A 16,182-nucleotide genomic window follows, 5' to 3' on the forward strand; every position below is an offset into this window, starting at 1 on the left:
TGAAGAATCTTATCTGTATAAACTCAGTGAAGCCAAATTAAAAGTTTTATTTTTCAATATCCATCTTTAACCTGCTGGCCATGAACAATCTTTATCCATGGCCAGCCCAGAACATCCTGAGCTGGAAGGATCACCCAGCCCAAGCCCTGCCCAGCCCAGGCCACCCCAAACCACTGATTTCCCTTCCCACTTCCTTCAGAGGGAGTTCAGAGCCTCTCCCTGGTGTAATGGATGGGAAAGCCACAGGTTGGATGTGCCAGGGGAAGATTTGCTGGGCTGAGGTCAGCAGTGAGCTGTAATAAGTTAAAGTGCTTCACTCAGCCCTAGATTGGGATGCCCTCGAGTTCATCACTGACTGCCTGAGGTCATCATTTGTCTGCAGTAAATTTTCCCGAAGTTCATTGTGGTGGCAAAGACCAAATCCAATTTGTTTAACCCCTGAATTATTTAATACAGATTGTACATTTGTAGAAAAGCCTGGATTGGGTTTTGCTGCCTGTTTAAAGGTGGAATTGCCAGTTTTTCCCCCATTTTTGCCTGGATGGTGGCAGGTCTGGAGCTCCACCCTGGCTGTCCCTGGTGTGCCAGTGTCACTTCATTAGGCTGCCACCAACACCTGGTGCTGTGCTGCTGCTCCCACGAGGCTGCTCCAGCATCTGGCACTGCCTGTGATCTTCTTTTATCTCTCTTTAATCTTTATATTGATGGCTTGGAATTAAAAGGGGGCAGGAGCAAATCAAGGGGAGAATCAAAAATAAAAAATCTGAGTTTCGGTGCAGTGGCAGAGTGAGGCTCGTTAGGAAGAGCAGGCACAGGGTGCTAATGAGAAATGGGGAGGATTACAGGAATTTGGGGTTTTGGTCACTCTCTGTGTCCAGAGCTGAGGGAGAGGGAATTGGAAAGGGGATCGATGGTCCCCCGTGGATATTGGCTGCTGGAGGAATCAATTCCAGGCTTTTTATTCAAGCTGCTGCAATTAATAATCACTTGGAAATGTGTTCCTTAAATTCTGCCCTGCTTTGTGCTGCCCATCCTCTGCTGCCCTTTGTGTTCCACACTTCCCTCTTTTGCTTTCCTGCAGAGCTGCCAGTCCTGCTGTCCTGGTGATATTCCAAGGGCTGGAGAGCTGGGAATGTTCACCTGGAGAAGGGAAGGATCCAGGGAGAGCTCAGAGTCTAAAGGAGCTCCAGGAGAGCTGCAGAGGGACTGGGGACAAGGGATGGAGGGACAGAACACAGGGAATGGCTTCCCACTGCCAGAGGGCAGGGATGGATGGGATCTTGGGAATTAGGAATTCCTGGCTGGGCTGGAATTCCCAGAGAAGCTGTTCTGCCCCTGGATCCCTGGCAGTGTCCAAGGCCAGGCTGGATCACCCTGGGACAGTGGAGATAACAGTCCCTGTCATGGCTGGAGTGGCACTGGATGGGATTTAATGTCCCTTCCCACCCAAACCGTTCCATGAATCTCTGATAAATATCTAAATAGATCTGAGTGATTTTATTTTAGCAATCCCAGCTGGTGTCATCGAAGTTTTACTGTTCTACAAGTGAATCAGGGGAAATTTATAATCTCCCTAACAGGGAAATCAATTATTTTTTTTTTTACAAATTAAATGTCTAGAAATAGTCTTCAAATTTCAAGATGAGAAACAAATCTGATTTCTGTACTTCATGAATGTTGTGTGTTTTCCTGTCATCTCCATGGCATTTCTTTGTGCTAAAGGAGGAGTCACTTAAGGGAATGGGATTGTAAAGCCATCATGGAATTGGTTATTGGACTTCAGTCAGTGGAGACACAAATTTATAGTTGGGTATTGAAAAGCTGTTTCTAAAGGGGAAATAAACAGGGATGTATGGGAAATAAACAGGGGGGTATGGGGAAAATGGACAGGGATTTATGGGGAAAATCAATGGGGGAGTATGGGGAATAAATAGGGATGTGTGGGGAAAACAAACAGGGATGTATGGAAGAAAATTCCAGATCCATTTGTTTAAACCACAATCCCTGGTGTGGAGTCTTTTATCTGGGTAAGGAATGGGTTTTTGTGGATCTGGGCCCTGAGAACATCCCACAGGTACTGCCAGAGGGTGTTTATCTGGGAATCTATGGGATGAGCATGAGACTTCACTGGGAATTGTGTGATTTGGCTGGCTAAGGCCTGGAAAAAATGGGAATAATTCAGAGGTTGATCATATTTGATTGCTGCTGGGCAGACCCTGAGCTGGAGGGAGTGACTTCATTCCATATCCCAGCTAAAGGCCTGGCCAAGGAAAGAAGCAGAAAAATAATTAAAACCAAACAACACTTTCCAATGTCCATTATTTCCTGTTTTCTGCAAGCTCTCCGAGGTGCTGGAGGGCAGCCAGGGGTGGCTGTGGCTGCTGTTTCCCTGGGGAGCTCCCCAGGATCAGCCCATGGGGTGGGAATGAAAGGCTGGAGGTTCCTGCTGGGGCAGTGAGTGTGGGCAGGAATCCCATGGAGTTTGGGATCTGCAGGGATTTCCCCACCCTGGGCCAGGCAGCAGGGCAAGGACAGTGCCAGCAGCACTGTGAAGTGCCAGCACCAGGTGATCCATGGAAAAGCTGGCAAAGTGATCCATGGAAAAGCTGCCCTGCTGTCCTGCACAGCTTTTTCCCACCCCAACACCCCAGATTTCCCTCTATCCAATGCACAATCCCATTTTCCTGTCACCTCCCTGCTGCTGGATGCTGGGTCTGGCAGCACCAGCAGGAATTCTCCCTCTGCCTGTGTCAGTGTGGATCCAGCATGGACAAATCTCCATTGCAAACATCCATGTGGGATCCACCCTGGCGACTGCACCTCCAGCCCAGAGGTTCTTTGGGATGGAGCTCTGGAGCAGATAGGAGCAGTAATTGCCTTTAAGATCAGAGCACAAAGCATTACCTTGGATTTTACAAGGCCAGCCAGCAACAAAAGAGCAGTAATTTATGAGCTCAGCATAAAAGAAGAGCATAATTGCATTAAAAATTAATGCTAATGAACACTAAAATGGGGAAGGTGGTTATGATGAAAGTTTGGATTCATCTTCCCCGGGTTGAATGATGGCTGGTGCCTTGATTAATGGCTTAATTTCTATCAATTAGCGGGGAGAACTCTCCACTGAGCCAAGGGTAAATTGAGCATTGAATTACAGCCCTGGCTTTGTGTGCCCAGCAAGGAGCTCTGGTGTCAGCGTGGTGACAAACCTGGGCTGGCAGCAAACCCTGCACAACTCGCTGGCTCCACCCCTCTGGTGGCTGAGCAGGGATTCTGCCCAGGAGGTTCTCCAAAATAGCCCAAAAAGCCCCAAAATGGGGCTGCAGGGGTGTGAGGAGGGCAGCAGTGCAGGCAGACTGAGCAAGGGAGCAGCAGGAATTTAACCTTTGGGAAGTTCAGTTTAAGGTTCTTCAATATTCTGAAATTAAAGTTCTTAAATTTAAGGTTCTTCAATATTCTGAAATTAAAGTTCTTAAATTTAAGGTTCTTCAATGTTCTAAAATTGAAGCTTCTTAAATTTAAGATTCTTCAATATTCTGAAACTAAAGTTCTTAAATTTAAGGTTCTTCAATGTTCTGAAATTAAAGGTTTTTAAATTTAAGGTTCTTCAATGTTCTGAAATTAAAAGGTTCTTAAAGTTCTAAAATCCCGAGCTCACTTGCTGAACTTCCCCCTCCTGTTTCCTGCTGCATTTTGTACCTAATGCTCCCAGGTTTTGAAAGGAAAAGCTGATAGTGTTGGTTTAAAATCCTATAAAATGAGGTTATTATCACTGGAAGGTATTAAACAGCAAACTCAGAGTAGTCTGTACTCTCTGTAGTACTCACTGTAGAATTCTCTCTGGTAAGTACCACAGTGCTCACAAAATGCTGGTTTAATCTATTTCCATAACCTCACTTCCACAGGATTTTAAAACAAGCCTGGACAAAGTTTTTCTTGTCAGTTTGGATTTTTCCAACTGAATTGTAAATCCTGTTTCCTCCCTTCAGTGAGGAAGTGCTGGAATACTCCCAGCTTGCTGCTTTAATGTGTTACAATTGCATTTTTCAAGTGGTTTCAGTGAATTTGGGAGCACACTCCCAGCTTGCTGCTTTAATGTGTTACAATTGCATTTTTCAAATGTTTTCAATGAAGCTGGGAGCACACAGATGAACAGGCAGAGCTTTTTTTTGCCCTCAGTTGTTCCTTTTGGAGTGTGGGTGTTGTTTCTGGGATTGCAGCTGGGAAAAGTTCTTTCCCTGGCAATGCCAGCAGCTGGCAAACAGTGTGGCTAATGTCAGAGCAGAGCTTTCCCAGAGCTCAGGGACTGGGAAACAGCGTGGGAATGGAGGGATTTATCCTGGCTGAGCTGTGCAGGGATCCTGGCTGGAAGCTGATCCCAAAATCCGGGGTGTCCTGGGTGGATCCTGCAGGGATTGTGCTCAGAGCATCCTCAGCTGCAGCGCTGTTCAGCGAGCTGCTGCCTCCCTCTAACGGCAGCTGCAGTGCGGAGGGATGGCAGCAGAGCCCAGGGAAGGAATAGCCCGGGAAATAAATAGCCCAGGAAATAAATAGCCCAGGAATTATCCCAGGAAATAAATAGCCCAGGAATTATCCCAGGAAATAGCCCAGGAAATAGCCCAGGAAATAGCCCAGGAAAGAAATATCCCAGGAAATAAATAGCCCAGGAAATACCCCAGGAAATATCCCGGGAAATAAATATCCCAGGAATTATCCCAGGAAATAAATAGCCCAGGAAATATCCCAGGAAAGAAGTATCCCAGGAATTATCCCAGTAAATAAATACCCCAGGAAATATCCCGGGAAATAAATATCCCAGGCATTATCCGAGGAATTATCCCAGGAAAGAAATATCCCAGGAATTATCCAATATCCCAGGAAATATCCCAAGAAATAAATATCCCAGGAAATATCCCAAGAAAGAAATATCCCAGGAAATATCCCAGGAAATAAATAGCCCAGGAAATAGCCCAGGAATTATCCCAGGAAAGAAATATCCCAGGAATTATCCCAGGCCAGCCCCTCCAGCCTGGCCCAGCAGCAGGATTGCAGTGCTGCAATGCTGCACTCCCAGCCTGCAGCAATGGGAATTTCTGGGTGATTCCCTGGGGATTTTGGGAACTCTCACCTCTGGAGATTCTCCAGGCAGCTCCTGGAATTCCAGCAGTGGGAAAGGATGGGAATGAGGACTCTGGGATCCCACAGGACCAGGGTTGGGCCAGCTGAGCATCTCCTGCTCTCTGAAAGGATTTGAGGCAGGAAAATTCCCTAAAATCCATAAAATCCAGAGAGCCCCAAGTGTGGTGAAGTCCAGAGGTGAATTCCACCCATCCTGCTGGGTTTTTCCTCTTTTCCCAGTGCTTCCCTTCTGTTGGATACAAAATCCAGGATCTCCCTCAATGCAGGAGTTTTTTATCTCTTCCCCTGCAAATTGTCCAGGGGAAATTCCATTTTCCCTTTAATTAGTCAGTTTGGGCAGCCTGAGTAAAACTGGGATTAAAGGAAATCCTGGGATGTGTGAAAACACAGTATAAGGCAGCTGGATAAAAATATCATTTCCAATAACCCCAAATCAAATGGGATCAAAGGGGAAATGTTTGCTGCTGGAGTTGTTTGTTTTTTCTGGGATCTGGGGGTGTTTCCTTCTTTTAATCCTCAGCTCAAAAGAGCAGAGAAAAATAGCAACTTTTTGTCTGTATTTCAAAGCATTTTGTGGAAAATGTGTTGTGTTTTAAAAATGAAATTAACCCCCTGAAATCTAATTGGCAAAATAGGAAGAAACAGATTGTGAGGTTTATTGTCATTTCTTTTCATTCTGGAGTTAGACCTGCTTGGAAAAAATCTCTTTAAGTTCATGTTCATGCTCAGGATTATGGGTGAGCAACAAATCTGTGAAAATTTACACCCAAAGATTAGCCAAGAAATATTTAAAATATGGTTTTATTTAATGGATCATTCACAAGATATTATTGGTCATTTAATGCTTCTCTTTCATTGATGTTAAAACTCTGAGTGGGCGAAATTTTGTGTTTAAAAATCAGGAAAGAAATGGGAATATTTTAGGCAGAGCTTGCAGGGAAGTTACTTCTCCTTTTATCTGATTTGTAGACATAGAATTCTCTGATTTTTTTTTTACTTCTATCTGATTTTCTGCTGTTTCTAACCATCGTGTCTGTGATATTTTGGGGTGGCACTGAAAGCATTCCTGCACATTTTAGTCCTAAAGTGAATTTCAAATTATTGCTGATCCAGCCTCACTCCCTAGGAATTTACAGCCATGAAAGAAGTGTTTCTATATTTATACAGAGCTATAAATAGATGTAAATAGAGACCTGCAAACCAGGGAGTTATCCCTGGAGGATGATATTCCCAGTTAAATTGGGAATACCAGGGAATCACAGGGTGCTGGAATCACCTTTTTATTAAAATCCACCCCAAACCCAACATTTAGCTCCTTTTTTCCCCCCTAACAGGGTAAAACCACTCACCACACACTGACTTAGTATTGATTTTATTTTTTTTCTCTCTGCAGCCTCTTAGCTTTCCGACTCCATTATTTTTGATTTTCCCATGAAATACATCTCCCTGCCCTGACAGCTGACAAACACCAGCTGCAGGTCTCTTTATCTCCCCATAATGTGCTTGTCAAAGCTGCCCTGAGCTAATGGGCTCTGCTGCCTGCTCTGCATGTCCCTGCTGATGGCACTGATGGCACTGATGGCACTGATGGCACCAGCAGCTCGCAGGGATTCCTGTCCCTTCCCCACTTTGTCATCCCAGCACTTTGGGGAGGAGCTGGCTGGGATTTGGGGGAATGGGAGTTGAAATTCCCTTTCCCCTTGGCTTTGATTTTAGTCAGCATCCTTTATTTATTTATCCCTCAGCCCAGGTAGATCCAAAACCTCCATGAATTCTGATTCTCTCTCTCTCTCTCCCCAGCAGGGCATTGGGGTGTTTGATTTAGCCAAAAAAATCCTTAGGAATTCTCATTTTACAGGAGATCCTTTAAAACAAAATCCCTAGTTTTGAACTAAATCCTTAGTTTTAAAGGAGAAGATTTCAGCACCAAAGCAGCAGAACTTTCAAACTCGAGTTTAAAATGTAGCAAATTTTTTTTTTTCCTTCCAAATCCCCAGAAAAGTCAGGATTGAAGTTGTACTTCTGGGCTTTAGTGCAGCTCTTGCCAGCTTGGAATTATGGAATGGTTTGGGATGGAAGGACATTAAATCCATCCAGTGGCACATCTGTGCCACTGGGGACAAATTCCTCTGTCCCAGGCTGCTCCAAGCTCTGGCTTTGGACATTCCAGGGATCCAGAGAGCCACAGCTGCTCTGGGAATTCCTTCCCACTTCTCCCACCCTCCCAGCCAGGAATTCCTCCCCAAAATCCCATCAAATCCTATTCTCTATCACTCTGAAGCCATTCCCTGTGTCCTGTCCCTCCAGCCTTGTCCCCAGTCCCTCTCCAGCTCTCCTGCAGGCCCTGGCAGGCTCTGAGCTCTCCCTGGATCCTTCAGTTCCCAGTTATCCCCCAAATCCTTGGGAATGTTCCCAGCAATGTCCTCACTGTTGTTATTTCCACTCACAGATTTCCCTTCCAGCAGAGCATTTTGGGCACCAGCAGTTCTTCCTGGCATGTCCCAAAATCTCTTCCTGGCACCCATTAGGGAATCCCAGCATCACAAATCCCAGGAATTCCCTCATCCCAGGAATTCCCTAATCCCTGCTCTCCACCTCCCCCTGCAGACCAAGCCACCCTCGTTGATCAGGTGAAGAGAGTGAAGGAAATCGAAGCCATCGAGAGTGACATCTTCATCCCCCAGAGCTTCAGGTCCAGCAAAGAAGTCAAAAAGGTACTTTTTCCTTCCAAAAAGGTGCATTTTCCCTCCAAAAGGTCCATTTTCCTTCCAAAAACATCCATTTTCCTTCCCAAAAGGTCCATTTTCCCTCCAAAAAGGTCTGTCTTCCTTCCCAAAAGGTCCATTTTCCTTCTAAAAAGGTCCATTTTCCTTCCATAAAGGTACATTTTCCTTCCAAAAGGTACACTTTCCTTCCAAAAAGGTATATTTTCCTTTGAAAAAGGTCCATTTTCCTTCCCAAAGCATCAATTTTCCTTCCAAAAAAGTACATTTTGCTTCCAGAAAAGTCCATTTTCCTTCCAAAAAGGTCCATTTTCAATCCCTTTCTTGCAGCATTATCCTCTCAGAGGCAGGAGGAAGCTGCACTGTTGAGGATTTTCCATTGATGAAAGAGCATTGACAACCTGAAATCCCACCAAGGACTCCCCTGTGGCTCAGGAAATACATTTAAATGTGACAGAATTGAAGGAAATCACCCTGTTTGAAGACTTTTTTTTAGGAAAAGCAGAGGAGTTAAAATCCCCAAAGTAAACAGACATTTACTTCCTAATGAAAGTGGAGATATTTTTAATATTACTTAACTAAAGCCAGACTTTAAGTGTGTATTTATCCCCTGAAAAGAAGCAGGAATGTGCAATTTCATGCCTTTCCAGCTAAGTTCTGGATTAAGATATCACCACATTTTGGGATAAAACCCTGAAATTTTGTGTGTTTGTTTATTTTTCAGTCAGCAGAACCTCCTGAACTGCAGCAGGAGGCTGTGACTGTGGGAGCAGCAACCACTGAGGCTGCTGCTGCTGAGAGAGAGCCTGCAGCTGCCACCATTCCCACTGCCATCAAATACCAGGATGACAACTCCTTAGCCCATCCCAATGTAAGTCTGGGGGTTTTTATCAGTTTTTAGCTTTAGAGCATCACCTGGAATGAGGGCAGAGCCAGGGTTATCCAGCAGCCTCTGCTGTGCTGCTGCTCACCAAATCCCTGCTCTGCATCTCACTCCAGCAGAACAATCCCACTGGAGTTCATCAGCAGGTTTGCAGTTGTAAAAAAAAAATAATTATAGCATAATAGAGTTAATGTAACCCAGGGGAATGTAAGATCCTCTCCCATAACAATTCAGGACAAGCTGCTTGTGGTTTCTGTCGTTGGGCACCTGGTGGAAAACTCAGAACTTGCCCATTTTGCCAACTTGCAAAGTTTTAAATGCAGGACAGACTTAGGATAATGTAAAACCATTGTGGCTAAACTTAAGGAAATTCCTCTGGGAGAGCTTTAGCTGGAAATAAAAGGATTTACACTGAGTTTTTTACAAATTAGCAAGTTGCAGTAAAGAAATGAATGTGGGTTCTGTCCAATGGACAGAGATCAAGGTGTGCAGTGATGAACTTTATGCAGCCTTGGCTTTCCAATGATTGGGATCTTCAAGATCCTCCCAAGCCAAAGTATTTCAGAATTCCCTGAAAATTCTCTGCTTTCATTGATGTTTTTAGATCACCTTTAACTTTTAAAGTTCACTTTACCCCTCTGAGCTTTTCCTTTGGGCACTGGAGGAGTGGTTGAGTGTTTGGGGAGCTGCTCCCAGCTGTGGTGCTGAGCTGTGCCAATTCTCCCTCTCCTGTACCAATTCTCTCCTGTGCCAATTCTCCCTCTCCTGTGCCAATTCTCCCTCTCCTGTGCCAATTCTCTCTCTCCCTGTGCCAATTCTCTCTCTCCTGTACCAATTCTCTCTCTCCTGTACCAATTCTCTCCTGTACCAATTCTCTCTCTCTCTCTCCTGTACCAATTCTCTCCTGTACCAATTCTCTCTCTCTCTCTCCTGTGCCAATTCTCTCCTGTACCAATTCTCTCCTGTGCCAATTCTCTCCTGTGCCAATTCTCTCTCTCCTGTACCAATTCTCTCCTGTACCAATTCTCTCTCTCCTGTACCAATTCTCTCCTGTACCAATTCTCTCTCTCCTGTGCCAGCTGTTCATCGAGAAGGCAGCAGCAGAGGACAGATGGTTCCAGAGGTTGGTTGCTCTGCGCCAGGAGAGGCTGATGGGAAGCCCTGTGGCCTGACAGCTCCAGCTCCATGCCAGCCACTGCCCACCTGGGGTTCCTGCTGGTCACTTGGTCTGGTTGTGGCTTGGAGGGGATTTTGATGGGCTCTGCACACAGGGAGGTTTCACCTGAATAACAGGAATATCATGGCCTGGTTCAGCTGAATAACAGGAATATCATGGCTTGGTTCACCTGAATAACCAGGAATGTTCTGCTTTGGTTCATCTGAATAACCACAAATATTCTGATGTGGTTCAGCTGAATAACCAGAAATGTTCTTTCCTGGTTTACCTGAATGACCAGGAACATTTTGTCATACTTCACCTCAATAACCAGGAATATTCTGCTCTGGCTCACCTGAACATCCAGGAATGTTCTTTCCTGGCTCTCTCCAAGCTCAGCACTGGGGATGGGATGGGATAATGGGATGGGATGGGATAATGGGATGGGATGGGATGGGATGGGATGGGATGGGATGGGATGGGATGGGATGGGATGGGATGGGATGGGATGGGATGGGATAGGATGGGATAGGATGGGATAAGGGGATGGGCAGGCAGCAGAGCCAGAGGCATTTCCTGGTTTTGCAGGGAATTCCTCAGGTGCAAAACACCCATGAAACATCATTTTATACCTTCCAATCCAAAAGGTTTTTCAGGAGCAGGTGGGATTTGGGAGCTGAATGGGAAACTGAGATTTCTGGGATTCAGCAGTGCCATCCCAGGGCAGTCCCTGTCCTGTTATTCCTTTTTCCTCCCTTCTGTGGAATCCTGGATAGCTGTGGGCAAATCCTGCCTGAGGGAATCTGCTCTGTGCTCATCCAGCTGCTCCCAGTTCCTCCCTGTGGGTGGAAAAATGCTCAGTGTGGATCATCTGCCACTGCTGCAGCTCCAAAGGGGGAATTTTATCAAGCTGAAAATGGATATAATTACCAAGTTCTGTCATTCTCACCCACCTGGTTCTGCACAGGGATTGCTCCCAACCCATGGAGTTCCCTTTGGCCAGGTGAGACTTGGAAATAATGAAAAAATTATTTTTAAATAATGAAAGATTTTCATCTGAGCATCTGAACTGAGCCTGGATAGACTTCCACACTAATCTGCCCATCGTCCACCTGAGTGCAGGAGATCAACCAAATCAAATCCAGAATTATTTCTGCAGCAAAGCTGGGAGGAAACTGTTCCATCAGGAGGGGAGGAACCTCCCTGGAACTCCCCTGCAGCAGAATTCCCTTGGGAGAAATGCTGCTTTTTGGGTGATTCTCCTGGTTCTCAGATCTGTGGTGATAAAAACCAGAGGCTGACTCTGGAAATGGACTTGGCTTGTCTGTCTGACTTTTTATTTTAGGTGTGAAATGAAAAATGTGTGAAATTTGCAGCATTTTTACTTCCTTTATGAAGTGCTAGTTTGACTTTATCCTGCATTAAAGTATTCCAAGGCCTTGCCTGTGGGGAAAAGAATTGTTTTCCTTATTTCGTTTCAGCATTTTCAAATGGTAAATATTTGTCATTGTTGTGTTTTCTAATCACCTTTTATGTTTCTTTCGTAGAAAATAAAAACTGTTTGATGCCCATGGAAGGTACAGGTGTAAATTCTTTTTTCACACATTGTATTGGATAATTTTGGTGCTTTTATTGGATGTGAAATGATTCCTTTGATTTGCAGCCCTGTAGAATAATAGATAATATTACCAACTGGTCTGTAAATAGACAAATAGGTAAATTTAAATTGGTGAATATAAATAGGTATTAGTAGGTTTATTTCTTATTTATTGCTTGCTGATCAACATCTGAATTTGCTGGAGGAGAGTTGGGAGCAAGAGCTGGAAAGAAAATGGAAATAGCATTTGGATAATCCCAGCTGAATGGAAATCCAGAGAGGAGAGGGAGGATGTGTTACCTCATCAGCCAGGTACAAATTGATGGAGTAATTAATTAATTAATGTCAGCACCTGGCCATAAACCCTCTCAGTGGGTACAAATCATCACCACCAACCTGGAATCCAAAAATCCCTTGTTTCAATCTCCACCTGGGACAATAATCTTATTTTTTCTTTCCTGTGCTTTTAATTTCTGATGTTCTCACCACTAGGATTCTTTCCTGCAGACAGTCCTGCCAGAGCCTGCAGGGCAGGGATGGGAAGGTAAAGCTGGAATTGGACTTTTCCCACCAGGAATTCCAGCAGCAAACTCATCTCCCTGAGCTTCCCTCCACTCCTCATCCCTCAGCAGCTCCAGGAGAGCTGCCTGGCAAGGAGCTGTGGGTCATTTCAAATCATTATCACCATTATTGGGATAATATTTTAGGGAGGTTTTTGCTGCTCAAACGGTGCTGTCAGAGCAAACCCTCCCAGGCAGGAGATCAAATGCTGCTCCTGCTGCTGCAGTCACTCCAGGAGGAGCAGCCCTGGGTGATCCCAAGGCTCCTGTCCCATCAGGAACCCAACCCAGCCTGGGCTGGTGCCAGTTTTCCATGGCTCAGCTTACCAGGAGGAGTTATTTTTAGTGGGGATCCTTGAACTGCAGCAACCTGGGTGAGCAGAGATCAGCCAGACCTGGGGTTGAACCCAGGCTGCCTCCTCAGCTGGGCAGGGAGAAAAAATCCTAAAAATAGAATTCACCAGGGTTGAAAAGACTCCCCAGCTGGAATTTGTTTTTCCCTGGCTGTTTGGAAAAAGAGCAGCAGTGCTGGGCTGGCTTGGGTGTCACTGGGAATTTGGCCTGAGTCACTCTGGAATTGTCACTCTGGAGTTGTCCCCAGTGGAAATGTCCCTGCCAGGGCAGGGGTGGCACTGGTGGCACTGGTGGCACCCTTTAATGACCCTTCCCACCCAAACCATCCCATCACCCTCTGATTCTGCACCAGTGGATTTTGTACTATTTTGTTACAAATCCTTGTCATCTCATTTCAGGCCTTGCTCAGCTTCCTGAGCTGGGCAGCTGGGAGCTGAAGAGGTATTTCAATAAAATATTAATGTCCATGTTCTTACCCATCTCCCTGCAGCCCTTGCTTTTATCTGACATTTCCCAACAATTTATCACCAAGTGCCTCTGCAGGAGCTGATGTCACTGATGGGCTGAAATCAGCTCAGGAGCAGAATTACCCAATTATCCAAAGTCTTCTCCCACTAAAAATACACCTCAGCCTCTGGGGAGTGCAGAGCAGCTCTGAGCCCACCTGGGAAGGAGGGAGGAGAACTCATTCCTGCCAATCCATGGAAATGCAGGAAGTGCTGATCCCTCCTGGGGATGGATGGAGCTCTGATTGTCTGAATCCTCTCAGGTTTCCTTCAACCTTTCCTGACACTGCTGGGCACAGAGTGGAGCACAGTCCCAAATTATCCCACTTTTCCCCCAAATAGTTGGAAACCCCCTGGTTTTTAATTATTCTGCTGTTTCTCCCTAGGTGGATCTACAGAGTGTGGAAGTTTGGGGCTGTGAGAAATGGAATTAAAAAGTAATTATGTGCTAAAAGCTGTTTATTTCTGAAGTGAGCAGTGCAAACTCTCCTTGCTACGAGAGCTGCCAGCAAATCCTTGCCCTGGCTGGGAAATCAGGCAGAACCTGAGCTGGGGAGCTCAGGGCTGTGATCACTTGGGCACTGAGAGCCTCAGCTTGTCCAGGGCTGATTGGAACATGGAATGAAGGAGATCTGCTGAAGCAGCAGGAGGCATTTTTAGCCTCAGCCACAACAGCCTGAGGCAGTTTTGGAGCAGTTCAGGTGCTTGGAGGAGAATCCAAGTGTCAAAGCCTTGGGAAATCCTAGATAAAACACCCCAGAGACATCCCAGGTAATCCAATGGGGCAATTCCTGCATTTATTGGTATTTTGCACACAAATTGGTATTTTATTTTGTACACAATTTGTGTACAAAATAGAAAATGGTATTTTATTTTGTACACAAATTGGTATTTGAAGCAACACAGCATGGGCTGAACTGGTTTTAAACAGGGACTGGAAGTGCCTTCACCTGTGCCAGTCAGGAAAACTTGGATTTGGATCCTCCTGGAGGCCCTGGGGAGCTCAAGCAGCAATCCAGGTGGGATTTTTTATCTATTCTGTTATTTTTGTCTGATTTTCCAGCTTGAGGCTGTGGCCAAACCTGGGCTCAGTTCTGATGATCTTCACCATGAGCCTGAGACAGATTTTTCTCCAGAAAACCTCCAAAATGCCTCCCAAAAGCACAGGGTCTCTGCTCCTGGAGTCTCTCCCTTCCCACATTTTATTCCAACTCCAGAGGGTGGAATTTGTGTCCCTGGCTGTGCTGCTGCAGGAAGCACCAAAATCCAGGTGGTTTTGCCCCACTCTGGGGCTGGAGCAGGGATATTCCCCTCCCTCCCAGAGGGAAGTTTCCAGGATTTAAGGAACAACTCTTGTCCATAAAGCTGTTCCAGCTCAGCACCTTTGGCCCTTGGGAATGGCAGGATGGCAGAGCTGCAGCTCAGGTCAGAATTCCCTGTGCTCCCCAAGGTTTTACCCATCAAGAATCACTGCTCAGGATGCCAGCAGAGCCCATTTGAACAAACCTTCCTCTGGACCAAATCCTGCAATCAATGATGGATATTCCCACTGCAGCCAGCCCTTGGTTAAGTTGTTTTTTAAGGACTCTATTAGCAGTTTTTACTCTGCTGAACAGAAACAAGAGGAGAAGGTAAAGGTCACAAAATCAGGGCTGATGAAAAGAAATGCTGGTTCACATGATGGCAAATTAAAGTTGGGAATTCCTTAAGGCCCAAACCTCAGGAAGTCTCCAGTGGATTATTGCTGTAGAGATGATTTGAAAAGCAACATCCCAACACTTTAAAGAGGAACAAAGCTGCTCCTGGCTGTCTTGGCAGTGAGTTGGGATGTCAGTGCTGTGCCTGGCTGTGTCACATCCAGGACATTCCTAAATAGAGGGGAAATCCTAAATAAGACATCCCAGGTAATCCAACAGAGCAATTCCTACATTTATTGGTATTTTGTGCACAAACTGGTATTTGATATTGGTATTTGTCACCAGTTTTCAGCTTCCTCATGGAAACACACCCCAAATCCCATTTTCCCACTGTGCTGAGCCATTGTGGATGTGGAAAGCTCAGAATTTGGGTGCCACAGCCCCAGGAGCTCTGCTGCTCTCCAAGGGTATTTGCTGCCCTGCCAGCATCAGTTCTCAGCTCATCCATAATGGAGAATCTCCAATTTCTGTGGGCTGCAGGGAGTTATAAAGGGCAGGTTGTCAGCAGCCTGCAGAGGTTGGTGACAGCTCTGTTTATAGCTCAGCCCCAAAATGTGGCTGTTCCCCTTTTTTGGTGCTGCAGGCTCAGGGTTAGCAGTTCCTCCTGCAGCCTCCAAGGAGGTTCTTTTCTCAGCTGCACAGACACAAGAGCAGTTTTTAGGGATATTTCCTGGTTATACACAAAGTGGGCCATGGGGAGGTTTTCTGGCACAAATTGTCAGGTGGGAAATGGAAAATTTTGCAATAATAGTAAAAAAAAATTAATTTCTTCCTAGAGAAAGCAGGAATTGTCCTTCCCAGGTTTGCATCTTACCTAAAATATGGTTCAGCTTATGCAGTCAAGGCTGACAATACAGTCCTGAAGAAGAGTTTTATATTTCATCAGAACAAACCCACCTCTGGTCAGCACTGACAGCTTGGCTCTGATTGCTCCATTTCCTCATTAGGGTAATTAATTACACAACTTTTACACCCTGTCAGACCCAGCAGCTTCAGAGGAGACTCACAGGACTCAGACTGGACTTCAGCAGAAAAAATCTGCTGATAACGAGCTAAGGAGCATTAATTTATTTTCTCTCAGTTTTTTCTTTGTGTGTACAAACCAGGAATTTCCTTTGAAGTTGACTTTTTAATTTGCACCTGTATTTGTGTTTTAAACCAGGGGAACTTTGTCATGTAGTTCTAATAAAGAATTCATCTCAATCTGGCCAGCAGCACTGTGTCCAGCCTCAGGAAAGGTTCTGGCTCCACCTCCCCCAGCCCTCCTTGGCACTTTTCCCATTCAAACACATGTGCAGGAATGCAATTTTCACTTCCAAGTGTTAAAGCATCCCTGCTGCTTAAAAATAGTCCTTGCAGAGGAATTCGAGTTGGTGATTTCCCAGACAGAAAGGTAGAAATAGTCCTGTGTTTTTCAGCAGTTGCACCAAGTGTTTTCCACAGATTTTGGTGTATTTTGTGTATATAAATTAATGATCTTTTTCAGCATCACCAGAACTGATTTTCACTCTGGAGGGAACGGAAAACACAAAAATAACCTCTCAGCATGAGGAGCCAAGAGGAACTCAGG

The 16,182-nt window shown here is 45.4% G+C and overlaps 1 protein-coding gene across 1 annotated transcript in view; it reads left to right on the plus strand.

Annotated features, from left to right (window-relative positions):
• RSRC1 (arginine and serine rich coiled-coil 1) overlaps nucleotides 1-11,474 on the plus strand; it is a 94,751-nt gene extending 83,277 nt beyond the window's left edge. The window contains exons 9-12 of the mRNA XM_085068777.1: nucleotides 7,744-7,850; nucleotides 8,584-8,730; nucleotides 9,822-9,945; nucleotides 10,852-11,474. Coding sequence (XP_084924903.1) covers nucleotides 7,744-7,850; nucleotides 8,584-8,730; nucleotides 9,822-9,914 — 347 coding nt within the window. The 3' untranslated portion in view covers nucleotides 9,915-9,945; nucleotides 10,852-11,474. The remainder of the gene's footprint in view (nucleotides 1-7,743; nucleotides 7,851-8,583; nucleotides 8,731-9,821; nucleotides 9,946-10,851) is intronic.
• Nucleotides 11,475-16,182: the final 4,708 nt, after the last annotated feature.

This window comes from Lichenostomus cassidix, chromosome 9, assembly GCF_008360975.1.
Source record: "Lichenostomus cassidix isolate B80296 chromosome 9, HeHo_3.0, whole genome shotgun sequence".
Classification (NCBI taxonomy): domain Eukaryota; kingdom Metazoa; phylum Chordata; class Aves; order Passeriformes; family Meliphagidae; genus Lichenostomus; species Lichenostomus cassidix.